This window comes from Apis laboriosa, unplaced genomic scaffold (genome assembly GCF_014066325.1).
Source record: "Apis laboriosa isolate Shangri-la unplaced genomic scaffold, ASM1406632v1 scaffold202_cov151, whole genome shotgun sequence".
Lineage (NCBI taxonomy): Eukaryota > Metazoa > Arthropoda > Insecta > Hymenoptera > Apidae > Apis > Apis laboriosa.
This window is the reverse complement of record NW_025222291.1, coordinates 1,140,066-1,162,345: the sequence shown is the minus strand read 5'-3', so window position 1 is coordinate 1,162,345 and position 22,280 is coordinate 1,140,066. Positions and strand designations below refer to the sequence as shown.

The window sequence follows — 22,280 nt, the reverse complement described above, 5'->3', positions numbered from 1 at the left end:
AATTTTTAATTTTATTATATTGCTTTTCTAATATATTTCAAATAAATAAGAAAAATTTTAAGTATGTAATAAATCAGAAATTTTGAAAATAAAAGAAAAATATAAATAATTTTTATATTATGTAAATTGTATAGACTTATAATTATATATAAATAATTTTGACAAAAATTAAAGTTTTGATATAAATATAAATATAAATATAAATATAAATATAAATATAAATAGATTTTTTATAAATATAAATAGATTTTAATAAAATCACTTTTTTTACATTTTTTTTGATTTCATTATCATATTCAAATATATATATTCAAATATCATATATCAATAATAATTAAAATTAAAAGTTAATATACTTTATAAATGAAAAAATTTAATATAATATAGAATATATCATGTTGAAACAGATAGAAATCAGTAAGATAGTAAACATAAAATATTTTTAATAATTTATTAAATCTAAATAATTTCCGTTCAATTGTCTTACTTAAAAAATTGTGTATTCTGTATTTTTAAATAAATTGTATTCTAATATTTTTAAAATATTTTATGAATGTTTTTGATTTAGTTGTAAATTTTGCATCTAAATTTGAACTAAAATAAATGTAAAGAAATAATTATAAAAAACTTTTATAAAAATAAAATTAATAATTTTACATGAAATATATTTGTGCATGAAAAATATAAATATAAAAACAATAAAATATAAAATATTTAGATATAAATAAGATATTTATTCAAAAGATAAAAAAGACTTAAGTTTTTTTTTTGTTGATTTGTAATACTAATTTTTGAATTTTTTACGATTATGATATATAATTCTTTTTTTATTTAAAATATATAACTTACTTTATAATAATATTTAAAAGAATTATTCAACTAAAATAATATTATGTATTTTTAAATATGGTTATATTATTCAACATTGTATATATGAAAATGTTTATAATTATAAAAATTAAAAAATTACATAACAATTTTCGTCCTTATAAATCAAATTATTTTTTTGTATTAAAAAAAAATAAAAATATATACTATATATATTAAAATAAAAATATATACTATATATATTAAAATAAAAATATATACTATATATATTATTAAAAAATAATATTAAAAAAAATAAAATCTTAATAATATTTTGATAAGTAAACCAGAATAATTATCATATATTGCTGGAATAATAACATAATTCAAAAATTAACTTTAAATACTCTAAATTGCTATAAGCATGAAAATTTCACATTAAAATATCAAAGTGGAAATATATAATGGGGAAATATACTTATAAGATTTTATTAATAAAAAATATAGTATATAATGATGGTTTTTTTTTATACCAATAATTCACAAATTGCAAGTTTTGACCAAGTTTATATCATTACAAAAAAATATAATATGTTAAGCATATTTAATACAATAAATATAATATTATTAAAAAAATAATATTAAAAGAAACAAAATTTTAATATTATTTCATGATAAAAATTGAAACAGAATATTTATAACCATATGTTAAATATACTTAATACAATAAATAACTATAAACATAAATATGATTTAATGTTTTCCTCTTTTATTACCAATAGGAGGTTTCTGAAGTTGAAAATTTGAATTAGATTCACTCGTTGGTAAAGGTGTTGTAAAATTTGATGGAGTATTAAAGGTCAAACTTGCTGTTGGTGGTTTCAATGATGAACTTAGAGTAATATTAGTAGCACATGGTGTTGATATTGTATTTCTCCAAACTGTAACAACATATACACTAAATTATTTTGTATCTATTTTTAAAAATTAAATTAACTTGCAATTATAATTGTAATTGTCAATAAATTTAATATATCATTCAAAAAAAATAACAATTTAATAATACTGATGTCATTATGAAGTTAAAAATTTTGTTTTAATGCAACTAATATTTAATGATATTCTTAGATAATAGATAATATTTTTGTCTTGTTAAATATGTTTTAGTGATTCTTATAAATACAAAATGCTGATTCTTGCACAATAAATATATTAAAAAGCAGAAACAATTAAAGCACATATAAAATATACAGCCATCTTTTAACAAGCACAAATTTCAATTTTTTTATTGTTTATTACTTTAGAAAAATTAGCAAACAAAAAAATAAAAAAATAGAATGCCACTTATGATATTATTATAAAAATATTACGTATAATTAGTAAATGTTAAATACAAGAATTATATATTCCTTCTCATGTTTGACAGCACAAACAGAAACTAAAGAAAAACTTAGTACCTCGTAAACTAAAATAGATTCCTTACTCTTTTCCTGGAAAAGTAAAATAAAATCAAATCATCGAAATTTTCAAGTCACATTTACAAAATATAAAAATCTTAATAATTTCACTATTGCTAATTCTACAATATTTGGTAAATAATATATGTTAATAAATCTATCTTATATACCTTATATACTAAATCCAGGCAAGACCTAAAGATAGGAAATATTTATGGAATAGTTAAAATAACAAAAACGTTGTTTTAGATATTTTTTCAACAAAAAAAAAATATATATTAATATTATAAATTTATATGACAATTTCATTTACCTAGTGGATTTCGTGTTTCATAACTTCCTGGTCTATTAGAATTTAATGCTGTTGATGAAAGAAAACTTTTATTTCCTACAAAAATATATTATAATTATATATTAAAATTTATTATATATTAAATAATATATCATATTTATAAAATATAATAAATATTAATAAAAAATTTTTAAATTATTAATTACCCGGACCAAATGGAGTAGGACCTGGTATTTTTCCAATACTATTTCGTGATGTTTTTCCATCTATTTTAATATCTTCAAAAACGTTGGTATTATCTTTTAAAACATATTTTCTAAAGTTTAAATATTGTTCTTTTTGTTGCTGTACTTTTGAATGTACACCTTGTAATTTACCAGCAACAGCTACAAGAGACTCATGAAGTTTACTCATTGCCATTGTCAATTCTAAAAGCAGACAAACAGACAATATAAAATTTTGTAAATATTAATATTGAAATAAAATTACCTTGTGGTGTTAAAGTTTTTGGAGTCATCATTGTTTGTATATGTTTTTCTGTTGTTTCAATTTGAGATCTAAATAACATTAAATCATGTTCAAAACTATCAGCTAATTCCATAAAAAATAATAATGGTGCATTATTTTCATATTGTAATCCTGATGGAGTATCATGTGTTCTTTGAGCTATTTCAGCATTTTGTAATGCTTTTGCAGTATCTTGTTTTAACTTATCAGCAGCAGAACGATCTCGTTGAACAGATCCAGCTAATGTTGTTAGAAGTTCCATCAATGATGCTGTATCTTCTGCACATCGATTCAATGGTCTTGCAGAACCTCTTGCTATATCTGAAGACAGTACTTTCTGCTCTTTTACAAATTCTCTATAAATAAAAATATACATTAATTTAATTATCTTTATAATAATTATATAATTTTCAAATAATATTTTTTAAATTACTTGAACTTTTCTATTGTCTGTAATAATTCTGGTGGCCAAATATTTTCTTTAACAGCTTGATTAGTATTTTCTTGTGAAAGTCCTTTATTACTCAGAGATACATCTATTCCACCTAATCCTTTATTTATAATACTTGTAGTAGTTATAGTACCAGTAGCTAATTTTGATCCCAATAAACTGCTATTACCAAATAATGATGCTATAAATATAGAATATTAATTATATATATTTTAATTATTAATAATAATAAATTATTTTTAATTGACATACTTGTAGTACTAGGTATACCAAAGGTAACATTTCCAGTTGTAGATGTTGCAGATGGAGTACCAAATGTTAAAGTAGTACTTGCTGTTGGTGTACCAAAAGTAAGGCTACCAAATAATGGTGCAGATGTAGTTGGAACTGGAAATAAACTAGCTGAAGTTGTTGTAGTAGTTATATTTGATCCTAAAAGTAAACCACTTGATTGTGTTTGTGCAGAAGTTGCAGGTGCAGTATTGAATCCAAAACTAAGACCAGTAGTTGTTGCTGGTGTAGAAGAAGTTCCAAAAGTTAATGTTGGTGCTGAAGTACTTGAACCAAAAGGTGTACTAGTTAAATTAAAGCCTGTTGCAGGTCTAAAACATAATAGAAAATCAATATTCTAAAATATTTATATGAAAATTATTAAAGCAAATTTTAATTACAAGAATATTTATCTCATTTTCATATAGAAAGAATTTATATAAAACATAAAATTGTATTTACTTTTGTCCAAATCCAAAATTTGTGTTGCTTGAAGTTGCAGGTGTTCCAAATGTAAATGTTGACATAATTTTAATATGTAATAAATCTATAAACGTCATCAAACGACACAGTATTATATTTAAAATATTAACTTTTTACAGGTTAAATTGTTCTCATTTGTACGAAAATAGTTGCTAGAGCGCCATCTATAATATGTAAAGATGTTTGATTTAAATTTAAACATAAATGTAAGTAAGTACTACTAGTTATGATATATAATCCATATATCATTTAAAATATATATATACTATATATACAATTTTATAGAAAAATTTTTATGTAATACAATTATTTGTTTATTTATATTTATATTTAAAAAATAGAATATTTAAAATGTTTATAATTAAAACTTTATTTGAAAATATAATGTAAATATAAAAACATTATATATATGTATATATGTATATTGTATATTGTGTTTTATTAATTTGTTAATTATTATATGTTTTTAATAAATAAATAACAAATAATATTATTATTAATAATTATTTATTATATTTATATAAAACAAATATCATATATTAATTATATATGATATAATAGCTCATAAGTCAACAGAAAATAAATAAGTTATAATATTAAATAATAAAAATTAATAAAAAATTATAAATTATATAATATATAATTTTAAGATTAAATAATGAATTATTTCTAGATAATATTTCGATTTATTATTAAATGTATCTCTACTACTATATTATATAAATCAGGGGACAATACAATGTCTTTATTATTTCATAAAGTAATAAATGTCTTCTTTGTATGTACGCGACAAAGTTCTAATAATTATTCTATAGGAAATGGGATCAATTCAACAAAGTTTGCCAAATCGGTACACAGACTATCACAAAGTTCATTGCTGGTTCGGGTTCGTACATGGGCGTTTCTAAAATGATCACAGTCGTATAGACAAAAAGAATGCGTGTAAAAACAGTTTTTTTTTTTAATAATAAACTTTGTTTTTAATATTTTTAGGAATTATTTAAACTTTTCTTTACCTTTAATAATTTAATAATTTTAAATGTTATTTGCATTCATATTTTTTTGAATGTGTATTTCAGTCTCATTTAAAATGAAAAAAAAATAATTTAACGCTTGTATACAATTTAGAATACACCCGGTACGTAATATCGTACGGAGTACGAATTATTTAATAATTGTAAAATGACATCGCAATATTATATACTCTGTAATTACAAGTATATATAATGACATACCGTATTTTTAAAAATTTTTTTTTTGCATTAAGAATATATTCCTAGGTACTTTGCGATGACGTGTATCCTACATCTTTTGCTCAATTCGTATAAATATTACTAACGTTGTGCTAAAATAAATAAATAATATTCGATAATTTATAAAAAATCGATAAATTATTCATTGACTTTCTTTCATTCAATGTTGAAATATTAACGATAATTCATAAAATATTCAATAAATTACTTTACACTTCTCAAAGTTTATGCTATTTGCAAATAAAAAATGTATTTATGTTTCCCATATTAGTATCATTTCTTTATAATCTCAATATATTATTAATTTTTTTATATGTATCTAATTTTCTATTTCTTACTTTTTTCGGCTCAAGCATTATTTTAACAAAAATGTGTAAGCATATGCAAAATAATTTACGTGTACCATAAGCGATATATAACTTAATCAGCTTCATTCATTCTTAATATAATAAATAATTCATTTTATGTACAAATTGAATATTTTTTAAAATGCTCAAATCCACAAAGACAGTTTCCTAAAATACCAAACTCTTTTATTTGTTCGCCGTAGCATTTTGCATTTTCAATGACAAACGCTGCTTTCAGAATAATGATATTATTTCGTGTTTTCAAAACTTTTTAAAAGTTTTAACAATTAAAATGCAAACATTAAATATTTATCTCATATCAATTATTCTGATAGTACCGTCGGACTCTCAGGTGTTATATTCTAAAGTGGAAATATTATTTATAATATAATTTTTTCAGTAATTATATAATATTTAAAATAGAATATTTTTCTTCGAGAAAAAGTACTATAATATCATATAGTGACAACGGAATGAGCTTCTATAAAATCATTGTTGATTAAATATTCGTTATAATATTTTTTATGTTTTAGTATGGCACAGGATTATTTTTAACTTTTTTAATTATGCAGATGCAAGTTATGTTTAAAGAATAAAAGATAAAAAAAAATATATAAGAATTAGATATTATATTTAATTGCATGCTTTCTTTAGCTTTTGTATGTACAGATGAGACTTATTCTGAACAATGATATAAAATAATTAATTTCAAATTCTTACTATTTAGAATATAGCAGTCGAATCTGTTGATTCAAATTAAAATTATTATAATAATAAAAATTATTCTCTATTTTTCTTATATTTTTTTAAGAAAATGTATAATTATAAAAATCATTATTTTATCTGTAAATTAAGGCCATTTTATATAGAAACTATTGCAAATAGAATATTTCTATAAGAATAATCATTTAAATGATTAATTCGTATCTTTCATACCTAAAACTTAGATAAATTTTAGATATTGTTTTAATGTAGAAAAAATAATTTATGCTAATAAATTGATATTATGCTAATACATTATAATGTATTATGCTAAATACATTGTTCTTTTAAAATTTTTATTTTAATAACAAATTGGCTTAAGATTATCACATAGTGTTTGAAAAGGATTTTAATATTTTTAAGAGCAATATAGTTTAATAAAAATAAATAACAATTCTTAAAATTATTAGGCCATATTTAAAATTAAATCTATTTCTCAAAATAGATAGAATAAAATTTATAGAATATTACAATTTATAGAATAAAAATAATCTTTTTCTATTTTATAAAAAAAACAATATTTTAAACATAATTTATAGTAATTTATAGTATATTATAGTAGTATATTTAAATTTAAATCTTATAATAATAAAAATCAAATGTAATATATATAAAATATAAACATATATATATTTAATCCAAATATTCAGAAACTTTTATTGAATAATTGAGAAATATAATTAAATGTAAAAAATGTTTTATTTGAAGAAATATATAAATGATTTAATTAAAAAAAAAAAAAAAAACTATTACCAATAAGTCTCATAATACTTATATTCATAATTATTTTTTTTATGCATTTGAATTAAGTAAATACATTTATAATAAATATTTTGTACTATTATTGAAATAATGTTTGTGTACCTTTTCATTCATCAATATTTTAACTGTCATTTTAATGACCAAAAATGTCATTAGCTGATCACAGCATTAAATATTGTCACATCACCATATTCAATATATATAGAAAATATTAGATAAATTTTCAATCAGATCCAACTGCCATCAAAACAACATTTCAGTGCCAATTTCATTATTATCTGAAGAACATGGAACATGGCAGTTTTATGTTAAAGCCAAAGCATTGAGTTTCCATATAAAACTGGATGTTAGCTGGTTTATGATACATAATGCCAGTAAAGATCAAATATATTTTTTGATTTTGATACAAATAAGTATGAAAGAAAATTCATATAAACTTGTATCTGCAAATGCTTATCTTATTAATTATACTTTGTAGAGAATATTAATAAATATTATATTACATTTTTAAATATTAAAATTAATTAAAATAATATTAATTTTTAAGTAAATATTTCAATAATAATTCTTTTATATATATAAATAAATTTTATATATATAAACGAATTTAAATAAGTATTTATTTTAATTAAATTTTTTCTCGAAAATTGATTTCTTTTAGAAATTATTATCTTAACTATGAATGCTATTTACGCATACAAAAATAGTTTTTTTACAATATAAATTTAAAAGAATCTTTTAATATGTAAATACAAATAAAGTTGTTTAAATATTTAAAAAATATATTTTAAAATCGATTTGATTATTCAAATAATTCAATTTGATTTACTTTAATGTATTAAAATAACTCGAAAAGAATTAATTTAAATAGATTAAACAATTTAAATATTTAAACAATTTAAATTAAAATAACAAATATTAATGTTTTTTTTCGAGCTACTCTTAAATACTTGATTAATGGAATATTTGAATTGATTTAATAAAATCAAGCGATTCAAATTTTAGTTGTTCGAATATTTCGAATACTTATAGTTTTAGATACAAGATTATACAAACTTTTTCATTGTGTTTTTATAATCAATGAAAAAAAATCTCGATTTTTATTAACTCTGAATAATATACATAAAAAAGAAATTTACGAATAAGCCGATATATGTCACATTTGATACATATAATAAATATATTTAACATTACTATTTGGAACAGCATTAATAATAATTAAAATTTTTAATTTTATTTTTTTTAATATAAAATTTTAATATTAAATTAAAATACTAATGTGATAATTTAAATAAAAATATCATTTCATGCCAATGATAGAAAAATGATATATATACATATCAATAAAAAAAAAGATATATATAATATTTATTCATTTGTTTAGCAATTTTGTTGACTAAAAAAGGGAATGTAATGTGAAATTATAATTTCTTTTTTTACATAAGATCATAATTTGATAAATATATTTTTTTAAATTAGAAAAAATTATTTATATATTTTACTTTTCATGATTATTTGTAGATAAAATACATATGTATATATATAAAAATAAAATAAATCTATATGTATAAAAAAAATTTATAAACGATTGCCGCGTAGATGGCTGTTCCGATGTCATGATTACAAAATGTACAAGACTTATAAAATTGACTAACTCGTTAACTGCCACGCTTGTGTATGTATAAAGTTTAAGATATGTTTTATAAGTTAACTCAATATAAAATACATATAACAATTAGTAATAATAATTTTGCTAATAATTTACTAAAAGATTTTTAACAACAATGAAGTACATCGCACAGAATGGCAGTGAACGTGTCATATTGTAAAACTTTCAAGAAAAATTTTTGGTTCCTGTAATTATATGCTATGTACATTTTTAGCATAAATATTCCATCCAATTACAAGATAGAAACAACAAAAGTTTAGATTAGATAAAAGTTTTACAATATAACCAATATTCAAAAATTCTCACTTAAATGATTAATAATATTTTCATGCATAATATGCGATATATATTTTTTTAAGTGAGAGTTCTGAACATGGCCTGGGTATTTGAAAATAGGATTGTGAGATGCAAAAATCAAAAAAAATTTCGACACATAATTATACTCTAAACAATTCCAAAAAGAGTGTATATGATTTTCATATATTATTAATGATCATTACTTATTTCATTTAATATATTATTATTGTATAACTTTTACGCTTTGTTATTTTTTATGGTGCTTATATGTTATGTTGAGAAAATAATTTTTTTTTATATAACAAGCAATGTGTTTAATTTGTTCTTCCATAAATATTTAATTTGCCTTAAGTCTTCTTTGTAGATCAATGGTTCCCATAGAAATGCGCGCAAGTTTTAAAGTATATCCATTTTCATTGATAACGAATAATTTCTATCTAATTAAAAAAAAAAAAATATTTCTAACCACTGATCAGAATCATATTATTAATGATTAATTATTGTATTATATCCAATAGTGAGCTTGTCATAATACTAAAAATTTTCGTACAACATGAATAGCTAGAAAGCAAAAAATGTGTTATAGCTTCGGTACCAATATTTTTTCTGTACCAAAAACTTTCTAGCTTGCTTTGGTTTTAGTAAATTTTTGGATATCACGAGTATATAATAAATCTCTTACTTGACAAACGAGATAAATTTAAACATTGCCCTATTTATTATAAACCACTTATTTGTTCACGTGATTAAACGAGGACTATGTAAACCTTCAACTTGAGTGTCAATTTGTGGACAATGTTGAGTATCTGGCGGACCCCAATCATGCAAGTTTCCACTGTTTGCTAGTCTGTGCGTAAGTCGATGTGCTATTGAAAAACCTCCACTACCTTCCAATTGTGTTAAAACTATAATGACTTGTCTATAATAAAATTATTAAATTAATGATGTAGATATCAATTTCAAAAGAAGAATTAAAAAATCTAATTTACCTGTGAAGCGGGGGAACACTATCGGCAGTTCTGAGTTGTCCTCTTGTGGATACAACATTATAGCTTTCATGGCAGTCACATTTTACATGAATCCATTTATTTACATGACGATTTTCTACCATTACTACAAGTCCAGCCCAACCTTTAGTTAAGTAATAAGCAGTCATTCCTTCTCTTCCCTATAAATAAACATATTATTAATAATTACAGAATTATTTTAGTAATTATTTTATATAATTACTAAATATATTTAGTAACTATATATAATAATAATTATAATAAATATATTATATATATATAATATATTTATTATTAATAATTACAGAATTATTTTAGTAATTATTTTATATAATTACTAAATATATTTAGTAACTATATATAATAATAATTATAATAAATATATTATATATATATAATATATTTATTANTATATATATATATATATAATAATAAATATATTAATAAATATATTTTAATATAAATATATATAATGTATATTAATATTATAAACATTTCTATAATGATCATACAAGTTACAGAAATATTCTTACTTCATGTCGCTGTCCTTTTGTTAGAGTTAAACTTATTATAGCGTCAGCTAAGACAAATGCTGGTGGAGAAATTTGTTCAACTAATAATCTTTTTGAACTATGAATGGCAAGAACGTATTCAGGATAGCTAGAAGTATCTTCCATTCCTGTATGCCAATGATTAAAGGCCAAACATACAACAATATATAAATCCCTTTCTAGCATTTTATGACATCCAACAAATCCACGTACTTGTCGTTTACTATGTTCTACTAATCTTCCTACTTCTGGTGCTGCTGGCGAACGTGTACGAAAAACAACTACACACAAGTCCAATTGAGAACGTTGTGATTTTTCAGAATTCCTAAATATATATATATAATATCTTATAATTTAATATAATTACACATAAATTATATTATAAATAAAATGAAATAATAATATTTACCTCTGTCCTTCTTGAAATAATGTAAATTCTGTTTCAGTCGGCTCTAGTACCGTTAAAAGTACACATGATAAATGTCTGAGAGATGATAAAGGTGGAAGTGTTCCGCGCAATCTAACTTCACTCCATCCAACTCTAGTTTTACAAATATCAATACAATCAAAATATTTTAATACATCATCAAAAGAAATCCAGAAAACACCATCAGAAGCACCATGTGGCATAAGCATTTCTCGTAATTGCGATGTCCAGATAGGACTATCATCAGACCAATCACCCTTCCAACTGTAGTGACCCCATGGATTACGTAATCTCAATAATCGTATTCCCTATTAAGTATATTATTGAAAAATATATCTTATTTTTAAAGTTTTTAATTAAACTTGTATATCTTTTACCTGTACATCTCGTACATCAAGAACAGAATAAGCGTGCCTAAAAAAATTATATGTATATTTGTATACATATATATCATATATATTTTAAAAACTAACCAAATATAGTATAAATTTTTAACATTTTTTTTTAACATTTTCTACCTTGGTCTTAAACCTTTACGTTGATATTCTTCTTCATCAACTTTCATGTTACCACCTCCACAACTAGCACCCATTAAAAACATAGCTTGCCTTGAAGATAAAAGTTGTGCCCATATTAAATCCTTATCAAGTTCATCTTCACTTGGCAAAGCAGATGGTTGTAAAGGCACACTCTCACAGGGAGCACCTGTAAGTGTTGCTAGACCTTCTATTGCACGTCCTGATACTAAAGCTTCATAGCAACCATGAATTTTAGCCACTGCTTTTTCAATTAATGGCACCCAAAGTTGTTTTCTTTTTGCCTATATTTTATCAAAATTATAATAATTAAAAAAATAAAATTTATTATTTATGTTTAAATACCGATTTAAATATCAATAATATTAAGATATAAACCTGAGAGTATACTAGATGGCCTCTTTTATCACAGGGTAATAAGTCATCAACAAGCACTGTGGTCCATTTTCCATCTTTACATAGTCTTACTTGATAAGCTCCTTCTGGGCAAGTTTCTCTCATTACTAAAACTCTCTTTACAAGTTCATCACTTTCAGCTAAAACAGCTAAAGCTGACAGTAACCAACAATTTCCTAATACACCTTGTGAAATATCAGAAGGTAAAGGTTTTCTAAAAACAGCCCAAGGCAGTTTAGAATCAACTGTAGAATCAACATTAATTTGATGAGGCCTTCTCCATTGAACAACATGGTTATCTTTTGTTTCAGCTGGATTATAATATAGAGATTTTGGAGCTGGTGGAAATGAATCATCAACAAAAGGTTCATTCGTCTATAAAATAAATAAATTAGTTATTACTAAAAATATTTCACTTTTTAGAGAATTTTAGATTTCTCTTTTATTAACTTTGTTTTATTTACATGTTTTATTTATATATTAATATACACTTGTAGAATAATACACTTGTAATCTATTTTTTTTATCAATAATTAAATAATTTCCTAATAATTTTAATTCTTTTTATTAATAATTCAATTATTATTTTTGAGAAAATATAATATATACATATAATATTTAATATAAAGTTAAATATTTAGTCAATTTTCAAAAATAAATATATTTTATAAATAATATAATTTATAAATAATTTTATTAACATAATATAATTTTTTCATTAACATAATGATATAAAAATATAAAATTCATATGAATAAGATAATAAGATTCAAATTGATATAAAGAAATATATAATATAAAAAAAATAAAATAAATAGAAAAAAAAATAGAATAATTATAATTTATATATTTAAAAACGAATTAATTTCGATATATTGTTTTTTTTCTATTATTTTTTTTCAACTATAAAATACATATAATTTTAACATTAAATACATATAATTGTTTTCATTCATTTTACACATAATAATAAATTTTATGTTAATAATTAATTAATATACCTCCTTGCAATAGCGAACAATTCGTTCCCATTTTTCCAATGCTTCTCTTTCTTCAATTTGTCTTAAATTTTCCATAACTACACTTTCTTGCCGTTGCATTGTAAGAGTACTTATGCCAGATTCAATTCTAGGCCTTTCAACTGGTAGTTGAGATAAATTTTTTGAGATTTGGCACATTTCACAAATTCCATTTGTACTCTTATTTTCATATGTGCACAATTTACATTGCCACTATAAAAAATAAAAAATATATAAATTTGTAAAAGATAAAAAGTAAAGAATTAATAAAAAAAATATTAATAATATTTATATTAATAAAAGTTTATGCAGTTATTTATAGTTATAAAAAAATCATACTTGGCCATGAGTAGAATCTTTAATTCTTGAATGTCTTTTATCTCCAATTGAAGAACTGTTTCTTCTTACAGAATTTTTATGTTTTGAAGTAACAATTTTTGAATTTATAGGAGTCGAACAGAGTCTTGGACTTGGACTTCTTGATCCAAAAAATTTGCTATCTTTTGGTATATCTAGAAAATCTGCTAATGTCTTACAAGCATTACAAGTTTGTGTTGATAGTGGATTTCTTAATGTACATGATGGACACACCCAGCTTTCTCCTTTTCGTAATGTCGCGTCTTCTAAATGCATAATACTTTTAAGCTTTGAACCACCACATGCCTCACATGTTGTTCTTGAAGCAGCATTTAATAATGTACATTTTTTACAAGTCCATACAGGAGAAGGTGGATCAATTTGATCATCTAAATCAGATTCAGCTGTAGCCAATGTAGCAGTTTTTTGTGGAATGTATCTTACACTATCTCTGGATACTACAATTGGAGATTGTGTATGCATTGAACAATTTGTTTCATCTTTTGTGACAGTTATTAAACTAGGTTGCATTAATGAAGGCGGTGATCGAGAAGATCCACATATATCGCAACCTGTTGACCATAAAGGATTATAGGCGTAAGAACATTTTCGACACGTCCACATACGTTTTAATGAATTTACATTTGGTACATCAACAGGACTAGTTGCTTCACTATGTGCTTTTGTGGGTAAAAGACCTAATTTATTATTTTGTTTTTTTGGCAATGGTGGTGGTATATCAGGATCAGTAATTCCAATATAAGAATATTTTGGCTTTGTACTAAAACCAACAGAATGAGGTGGTACTGCAGGTGGTTCATCTTCATTGAGACTTCTACGATTGACAATTTTTTTCTGAGATATATTTGTAACAGATTCAACATCGGAAAAAGAACGTCTATAAGAAAGTGAACCTGCAGAAGATAGAGCTCGTGGTTCCCAGGCAGGTACACTGATAACTACTCCACTGCAAGGAGCTGGACTTCTAGGAGCTTCACATGCTTCACATTGTTCTAGGCCAGGAGCATTATCAAGAGTACAATTATCACAACTCCAGAGAGCATCATCTTGTTGTGATTCGGAGACTACTAAACTTGTTGGTCTTTGAATTGCATGTTCAGATAACTTATGTACAACAGATCCATTAGATAAAGAGCGACTAACTTTGGATTTAACTCGTTCATAAATTGAAGGACTATGTCTTTTTGGTGAACGTTGAGAGGTATCAGTAGTATTTGTAAAAGAAAGTGTAGTAGATTCCATAGTTTCTATTGATGGTAAAGTCCAGTCTTCTCTGTCTTGTCTCCTTTCACTACGGCTTATACTTGTTAATTGTGCCATATCTATAAAATATAAATAAAATAATATTAATAAATAAATAAAATAAATCTCATTTTATTTGAAGCATAGTAATTTTTATTAAAATTCTAATTAAATATTTATTATATACCTTTATTAATAATTTTTGCATCATTTGTAGAAGAATTTGTATTGAAATCATCTAAACTATTCGCCAGAAGTTCAGACAATTCAACTTTAAGGCGATTTGTTTTACGTAAATTTAATTTTTTGCTTCTACGTGCACCAATCTGTTTTTTGTCAATTTTAGCTATAGAAGAATTTGCATCACAAGCTATGCAAATTATACCAGAACTGCAATTGTTGTCTAATAGACAACGAACACAAGTCCATTGTGTTACTAAGGAAGGTAGAGAAAAAGATCGTTTAACTAATTCCTTTTTATAAGATTTTCCCTTCCATAAATCATGATGAGATTTCTTTGTATGATTAGATAGAATTAAATTCTCCTCTGAGCTAAAAATTAATATAAAAAATAATATAATAATTAATAAATAATATAATAATTAAATAATATGTGAAATAATAAATATCTGAAAAATATTTATATATAAAATTAAGGAAGAGGAAAGAGTTAAAGAATGTATAAATTTTTTTTTATAATATAATTATGTATTTAATTATCTTTTAAATATTATTTTAATAAAAATTTAAGAACTATCTAAATATAAAAAAAATAAATATTATCAAAATATATACTAATTTTGATAGTAATCTAAATATAATATATTGATAATAAATGAAAGTCTATATTTGTAGATGCAATAATATTTGTCATATCTACGTTTATGTGAACATGCAACAAATAAACATTTGTATTATATTCCCCTTACAAACCATTGTTTTGTGTGAGGTACAAATCCTTGGCACAAATTAAACTTGTTCAGTGAGAGGTAGAGGAAATCTCATACTAAAATACCTTGCTCAAAAAATGAGATATTGCACCAAAATGATTGCACTGATAAAAAATAAGTATTAGACTTCAAGAGAATTCCACAAAGTTGTGGAGTTTGGTAGACTGTGTACAAACACGCGAGAAATCGAAGAATGATAAGAGGGGGGAGAAAGGAGAAAGGGTTGTGAATAGATAGAGAGAAAGAGAAAGATAAAGAGAGAGAGAGAGAGAGAGAGAGAGAGAGAGAGAGAGAGAGATGAGTTAACAATTTTCTCACCAATGTATGAGATCGGTTTTGACGTATTCATAAGCTGTTGGACATGTATTGTCCACTGGTAGTTTCTTCAAATGAAGTTTCGGTAGAGATGTTGGTAGAATGGAGACTGAGGAAGAATCACCTTCCTCGTCGTTTCTTTGCTTTCTCTCTTCTTTTTGTCCTGGAATTTCGTGCTTCAAACTCAGGTTGAACCTGAGATTTGCCTTTTCATCACTCCTAAAACGAGTAATGCCGCACCTGGCACATCGCGTGCTCTCCGTTGGATTTATCAGAGTGCACTCCGAGCAATGCCACTGCAACACCGATGCGATCGAGCCCATTCTTTACTCGTAGTCATGGCTCCTTTGCTAACAGGATCACTGACTTTTATAGCCACGATCCCTTTATTCGAAAAATCACTACACCTCTACACGAGGACGAAGATCAACGATATCGTAAAACACATTCCGTGAAAATTGTTTTCGGCCGCGGCGGTTGCCCGCCGTTCTTTGTCATATGTTTCAGAACAGCCATCTTTTTTAACCCCTTCCTCTTACTTGTCCAATGTTTTATTCTATCTTTTTCTTTCTTTTTTTCTCTTTCTTTTCGTCGTCGCATTACACAGTAGAAATCCAAATGTATACAAAAAAGTTCAGTGAATCTTACTTTTATCTTTTTTTTTGCCTTTTATGCATTCAGTTTTTTAATAATTTCTTTTTTTCAATTTATTATTAATAATATTACACTCTAATAAACAATAAATATAATCACTTAATTCATTATTCAATTTCTTTAAAAGAATAAGAAAAAATATTAATTACGAATAGATAAATATATCTATAGTCTGAATTGATGTGTTAACTACATCGGTTATACTACTATATTCATCATAATAAAAATATGTTATGGTAAAACTTTCTAAATTTCGAAATTATTACAAAATTATGCTATATTTGCATTAAATATAAAAATTATTATTTAAAAATTACTTTTTTATAATAATTAAATTCGAAATTATTAATAATATGATAATAATTAATTTGACTTTGAAATGTATTTCTTTATATAAAGATGCTTTTTTTTATTGTTTAATTTATGTAAAAGTTATAAATACAATGTGACATAAAAGAAATTTTATACTAAAATATATTTACAAAATTAAGTAAAAAATATGATCATATCTTATTATACAATCAATTTTAAAAAATTCTTTAATATATTGATTGATTATTATCTAGAAATTCACATTTAAAATTAGAATTATTTTGTTTTTTTTTTTTTAACATAAACCATTATTTATATTAGTGACATCTATGAAATATATAATTTATAATAATAGGGAATTATACGAATAATTATAATATCAAGTCCCTGTGGCGCAGAGGATAGCGCGTTGGACTTCTAATCCAAAGGTCGTGGGTTCGATCCCCACCAGGGATGACACAAAAGAATGTTTATTTTTATTTATTATTTTGTCATTTTCATCTATAAATTATATATTATATTAATATTAAATATCAATTTAATTATCATAATTATTTGATAATTATATAGTTTTTATTTTTTAATATTTTAATAAGTATAAAAAGCGGAAGTATCTCTCCTTTGCATATTTTATTAAGAATTATTTTACTTTTACTATATTTATTATCATATTTATTTAATTCTAGTTATTTTCTAGTTTTAATTCAAGTCATTTATTTTTAAAACAATATTCCATAGTTTCCATGAAACAGCAAAAAATTATGATTATGAAAACGAATAAACTTCATTTAAATATTTATATATATATATATATATCATAGATGATTTTTTGTTTATTACTTAAAAAACTTTATACCGCATTATTTAATATAAGAAATATTATTGAATAAAAATAATGATACAATTATGATACAAAATAATAATAAAAGTAATGATACCATACAATAAGAATAATGATACAATAAAATTTTTTATATAATTATATTTTTTATTTATTATTCATTTTTTAATTATATATTTTTTAATACGCATTTTTTAATATTGTAAAAAGAAACAAGATAATTTTTTTATAATGTTATATGAAATATCCAATATATTCCTGAATTTTATAGAATTAAAAAAATTAATTGTATAAAATATAATATATTATAATATAAAAAATAATTGATAAACTTTCAGTATCTCTACATTTAAGAAAACTATTAAAAAAATGTTTAAAACTCAAAAAAATGGCAATTGCAACAAGTAAGTATGCAATGACAAACATTTCACAAATAATTAACAATAAAATTTCATAAAAATTCTTGTTTTTGAAAATACTAGAAACATTTCGCATATTATTTCTTATCCAATTACATTCTTTTTATATAAAATTGAAAATTAAGATAAAAATTTTTATTTTATTTATATAATATATAAATATATAAAAATAGGCATATAAACTTAAATTATAAACTTACGACATATAAAAATTGGCTTGAATTAATTCTGTTAAGATTTTTAATCAATAGGTTAGATAAAAACAATAAAGTTAATCAAATATCAGAAACGTTTCTTGAGCACATAAATGTTACAGAATAAATATAGACAAGGAGAACAAATAATAAAAGAAAGATAGAGATAAATTAAAAATTGTGAAATCAGCGCCATCTCTAAAGTGCCGCAAATGAAACATATAAAGAAAGAAAATAATAAAAAAAAAATAGAAATATCATAAAAATTAACTGTTAGCGTCATCTCTTAAGTATCAAAGACATTTCTCCATGACAAGATATAATAGGAATTAAAAATCAACATTATCTTTTCAAAAACATATTTTCAAAAGTACTTAAAAGATGACGCTGATTTCCAATTCTTATTCTATTTTATTTATTATTTTTTTAAAGAAATGTCTTTCATACTTAAGAGATTGTGCTAGCAATCAATTCTTATATTATCTCTATCCCTTTCTCATTTCTTTTTGTCCTTTCTTTATATGTTTCATTTGCAGCATTCTGAAGATGGCTTTGATTTCAATATTTTTACCCTATTTCTATCCTTCTCCCACTATTTTTTCTCCTTTTCTATATTTCTTGATATATAATTACAGACAAAGTATGAGATATCATTATATTTTTTAACATCATTTTTCTTTCAAAATATATAAATATATGTCTCAAGTCAAAAAGTTGATTGAAATGAGTATATAATTATATATTCTTATGGTACTATTAATTTTATATATATATATATATATATATATATATATATAATAAAACAGTTTTATTTCTTGTTTTATGTAATATAAAATTAAATTATTTATAGCCAATAAAATATATACATTATCATATACACAAATATAAAACGTAATATTACGTAATATTAAAAATATTACGTAAATATTTATAACGAATAAAAATTATCGAATAAAAATGAAAGTCAATAGCAAAAAAAATTGTGTGACCAAATTATCCCTATATTCGCATCACATATACTTGGATACGAAATATTGGCTTGACAATAATTGGTTTGAAGTTATTTTTAGTCCCATTTGACGATCATGTACGAAAAACGACATACATGAACAACACAGGGACTGGGAAATAGAAATATTAATAAAGAGAAAAATGGAAAAATTCGAATAAAAACCACAACTAGTTTCGAACCCACGATTATCTTCTTATGAAACTTAACTTCTACCTATTTCGCTATTCTATCTTACATATAATAAGAGAAATTATATTATATATATATATGTCAATATTTAGAAAATTTATTTTAGACATGAAATTATTTTAATATGCAAAAATTCAAATGCAGTTTATTCTTTAAAATTATAAATAATTTTATTTTATCGTAAGTATAGTAAATAAATAAGATAAAGGTAAAATAAAATTCTACGTAATAAAAATAGTTTAATATTTTATTGTTTGAATAAAAGAAAAAATTACGTTGAATTTTATTTATGTAAATAAATTTTATATAAATATGCAATATTTCGTAATAAATGAAGAATAATATGAGAAAATGATTGAAAAATGATGGATCAATATTTGATCGAACAATGATAATGATATTATTGAAAGAATGTCAAATGATAATAAATAATTCAATTGAAAATCCATAAATAAGAAAAAAATAAGAAAAATACGAGAAAAAAGAAATAATCATTTTAATAAAATACTTATTCATTTTTAAATATTCACAGTGGAAATAACTTGGCAATCTATGGAGAAAGTGACGATATTGATAGAATGACATTAAGAACAATGTGAATGGAGCACAATGAAGATTATAGTTCTTAGTTAGAATGATATTTTATAATAACAGATCCTTTTGAATTATATATATATAGAAAGAATTGTATAATATACATAATTTTTAATAATAATTTTTAAAATAGTAATATTATATATAATGAATATATAAATTATATTAAATGTAGTATAAATACATAAAATAATATTAAAAATTTAAATAAAATTAAAAATTTTATTTATACTTATAATATAATTATATTAATAGACATTACATTAATAAAATAAAATTGTGAACATAAACATATTAAATTCATTAATTTTACAAAAAATATCTTTTTATCATATTTTTTTATTATGTTTATTAAAATAATTGTATTTAATTTATGTTTATATTAAATTTTTTACCTCATTATCAAAAATCTATATTTTTTCTTCATTTTTAATTTTAATTATCATTGAAAAATTTAAAAAATCTTAAATTTTAAAAATTATAAATAAATTAGATAAAAATAAATAAATAATGACGTCAATTGAAAAAGGAGATAGTTAATAATGAGTAATACCGTCATCATTAATTAAATAGGGAGACTGGAAATAAGATGGCGAATGGGATAATATAAGAAGCTGTTTTTAATTCCTTAAATTGACATTATATAATCTCGCTTATTGGAATGATAAGCTAAGAAATGAATTTTTTAAAAATGACTTTGATAATTTATACAAAATATATAAAAGATTATATATGAATATAATTATTTTTTAAGATATTTTGATCATATAATTTAAGATTTTAGTTTTCTAATTTCTAATGATATATTAATTATTTTAATTAAGTAATATCTTATTGCTGATTTATATTATAATGTTATTTTTTAATATAATCTTCTCTTTTGTTGAAATTTTATTATCAAAAAAAATTGATAAATATAAAATTTTAATTCGTTAATGATTTTATATTTTAAAATTATTTTATATTATCAAAATTTTTTGTTAAAATATTATTTTTTATATATTCAAAAATTTGTGTTTTTTAGATCCACGATGAAAATTTTACTTGCAATCTATGCAAGTTCTAAAATAAAAATGATTGAAATTAAAAAAAAATATTTATTAATTATTATTAATATATATATATTTAAAAATATTTATTTATCTTTATTCTTATTTTTCATCTCGTTTAAATACATTTTTTATTATTTCAAAATACAAATTGAAAGATAAAGTATTATTTTAACAATATTATTAGCATATAGCATTAAATAAATACATTAATTGATCAATATCTTAAATTTTAAAGATCTTATAAATTATTTTTTTTTCTTATCGTATAATGTATTCATACTTTGAATAACCTTGAATATTTTTAGAAAAAGAAAAAATCGATAAAATCATTGAACCTAAAGTACATTTATCGTAGACATAATAAAAAATATTTTATTATGATTCATTGATTATCATCAATATCAAACTATTGCATGTAAAAGTTTTTATTTTCACGATTTTGTAATCGTTAACAGAAACTCTTTAATGGAAATTTACTAAAAAGCTTATAGTCTTATTGCAACAACTTGGTTTTATTATTTGTTGCTATGCAGTTATATCGAAGCGAATTAAAGTTGTCATCTCAATCTCAATTGACCTGATACAGATCATCCAGACCCCCTATAAGTTTATCTGTAAATATACATATGTATGCAAATTAAAGTCAATTATGGACAAATAGTTATGTAAAAGAAATGATACTATTCAATTTTGTGTAACAGAATCTGATATATCGTAGTTTTTACTTTAAACAAACAGCATTACATAATCTTAAATCATATCAAATTCTAATAAAAATAAATTCCAGAAAAAAATAAATTCTAAAAGATAATTCTAAGAGATATTTCATTCATCA

At 22.2% G+C, this 22,280-nt stretch overlaps 2 protein-coding genes, 1 long non-coding RNA gene and 1 other non-coding gene across 5 annotated transcripts; 2 read left to right on the top strand and 2 right to left on the bottom strand.

The window, feature by feature from the left end:
• Window positions 1-1,297: 1,297 nt before the first annotated feature.
• LOC122712465 (nucleoporin p58/p45) lies at window positions 1,298-4,387 on the bottom strand. Of its 2 annotated transcripts, XM_043932163.1 has the most exons (9): window positions 4,247-4,387; window positions 3,767-4,116; window positions 3,497-3,695; window positions 3,046-3,419; window positions 2,763-2,984; window positions 2,578-2,652; window positions 2,435-2,459; window positions 2,265-2,297; window positions 1,298-1,748 (listed from the first exon to the last, which is right to left on the bottom strand). In XM_043932163.1, the coding sequence occupies exons 1-7, from the start codon at window positions 4,342-4,344 to the stop codon at window positions 2,443-2,445; spliced, it is 1,335 nt and encodes a 444-aa protein (XP_043788098.1). In that variant the 5' UTR covers window positions 4,345-4,387; the 3' UTR covers window positions 1,298-1,748; window positions 2,265-2,297; window positions 2,435-2,442. The 2 variants fall into 2 exon arrangements, with proteins under 2 accessions (XP_043788098.1, XP_043788099.1); XM_043932164.1 differs by lacking the exon at window positions 2,435-2,459 and having other exon boundaries at window positions 1,301-1,748.
• Window positions 4,170-11,492, top strand: LOC122712466. Its single transcript, XR_006346342.1, has 3 exons — window positions 4,170-4,297; window positions 4,387-4,473; window positions 11,362-11,492. It is a non-coding gene; the product is annotated as an uncharacterized LOC122712466 (long non-coding RNA).
• On the bottom strand, window positions 8,709-16,826 carry LOC122712464 (calpain-D-like). Its single transcript, XM_043932162.1, has 11 exons — window positions 16,182-16,826; window positions 15,101-15,465; window positions 13,633-14,993; window positions 13,276-13,506; window positions 12,257-12,649; window positions 11,861-12,162; window positions 11,720-11,756; window positions 11,325-11,650; window positions 10,898-11,240; window positions 10,347-10,525; window positions 8,709-10,276 (listed from the first exon to the last, which is right to left on the bottom strand). The coding sequence occupies exons 1-11, from the start codon at window positions 16,499-16,501 to the stop codon at window positions 10,096-10,098; spliced, it is 4,038 nt and encodes a 1,345-aa protein (XP_043788097.1). The 5' UTR covers window positions 16,502-16,826; the 3' UTR covers window positions 8,709-10,095.
• Window positions 16,827-17,527: 701 nt separating this feature from the next.
• On the top strand, window positions 17,528-17,600 carry Trnar-ucu. Its single transcript has one exon. It is a non-coding gene; the product is annotated as a tRNA-Arg (tRNA).
• The last annotated feature ends 4,680 nt before the right edge of the window (window positions 17,601-22,280 follow it).

Bases quoted from the DNA above. Each gene is read 5' to 3' on its own strand.
- LOC122712465 (XM_043932163.1), bottom strand. From the start codon at position 4,344: ATGACGTTTATAGATTTATTACATATTAAAATTATGTCAACATTTACA. The intron at 3,696-3,766 runs GTATGTCAATTA...CTATATTTATAG, and splicing joins TGGTATACCTAGTACTACAA to CATCATTATTTGGTAATAGC. The intron at 3,420-3,496 runs GTAATTTAAAAA...TTTTATTTATAG, and splicing joins CAGACAATAGAAAAGTTCAA to AGAATTTGTAAAAGAGCAGA.
- LOC122712464 (XM_043932162.1), bottom strand. From the start codon at position 16,501: ATGGGCTCGATCGCATCGGTGTTGCAGTGGCATTGCTCGGAGTGCACT. The intron at 13,507-13,632 runs GTATGATTTTTT...TATTTTTTATAG, and splicing joins AAGATTCTACTCATGGCCAA to TGGCAATGTAAATTGTGCAC. The intron at 11,651-11,719 runs GTAAAAGATATA...TATACTTAATAG, and splicing joins TTGATGTACGAGATGTACAG to GGAATACGATTATTGAGATT.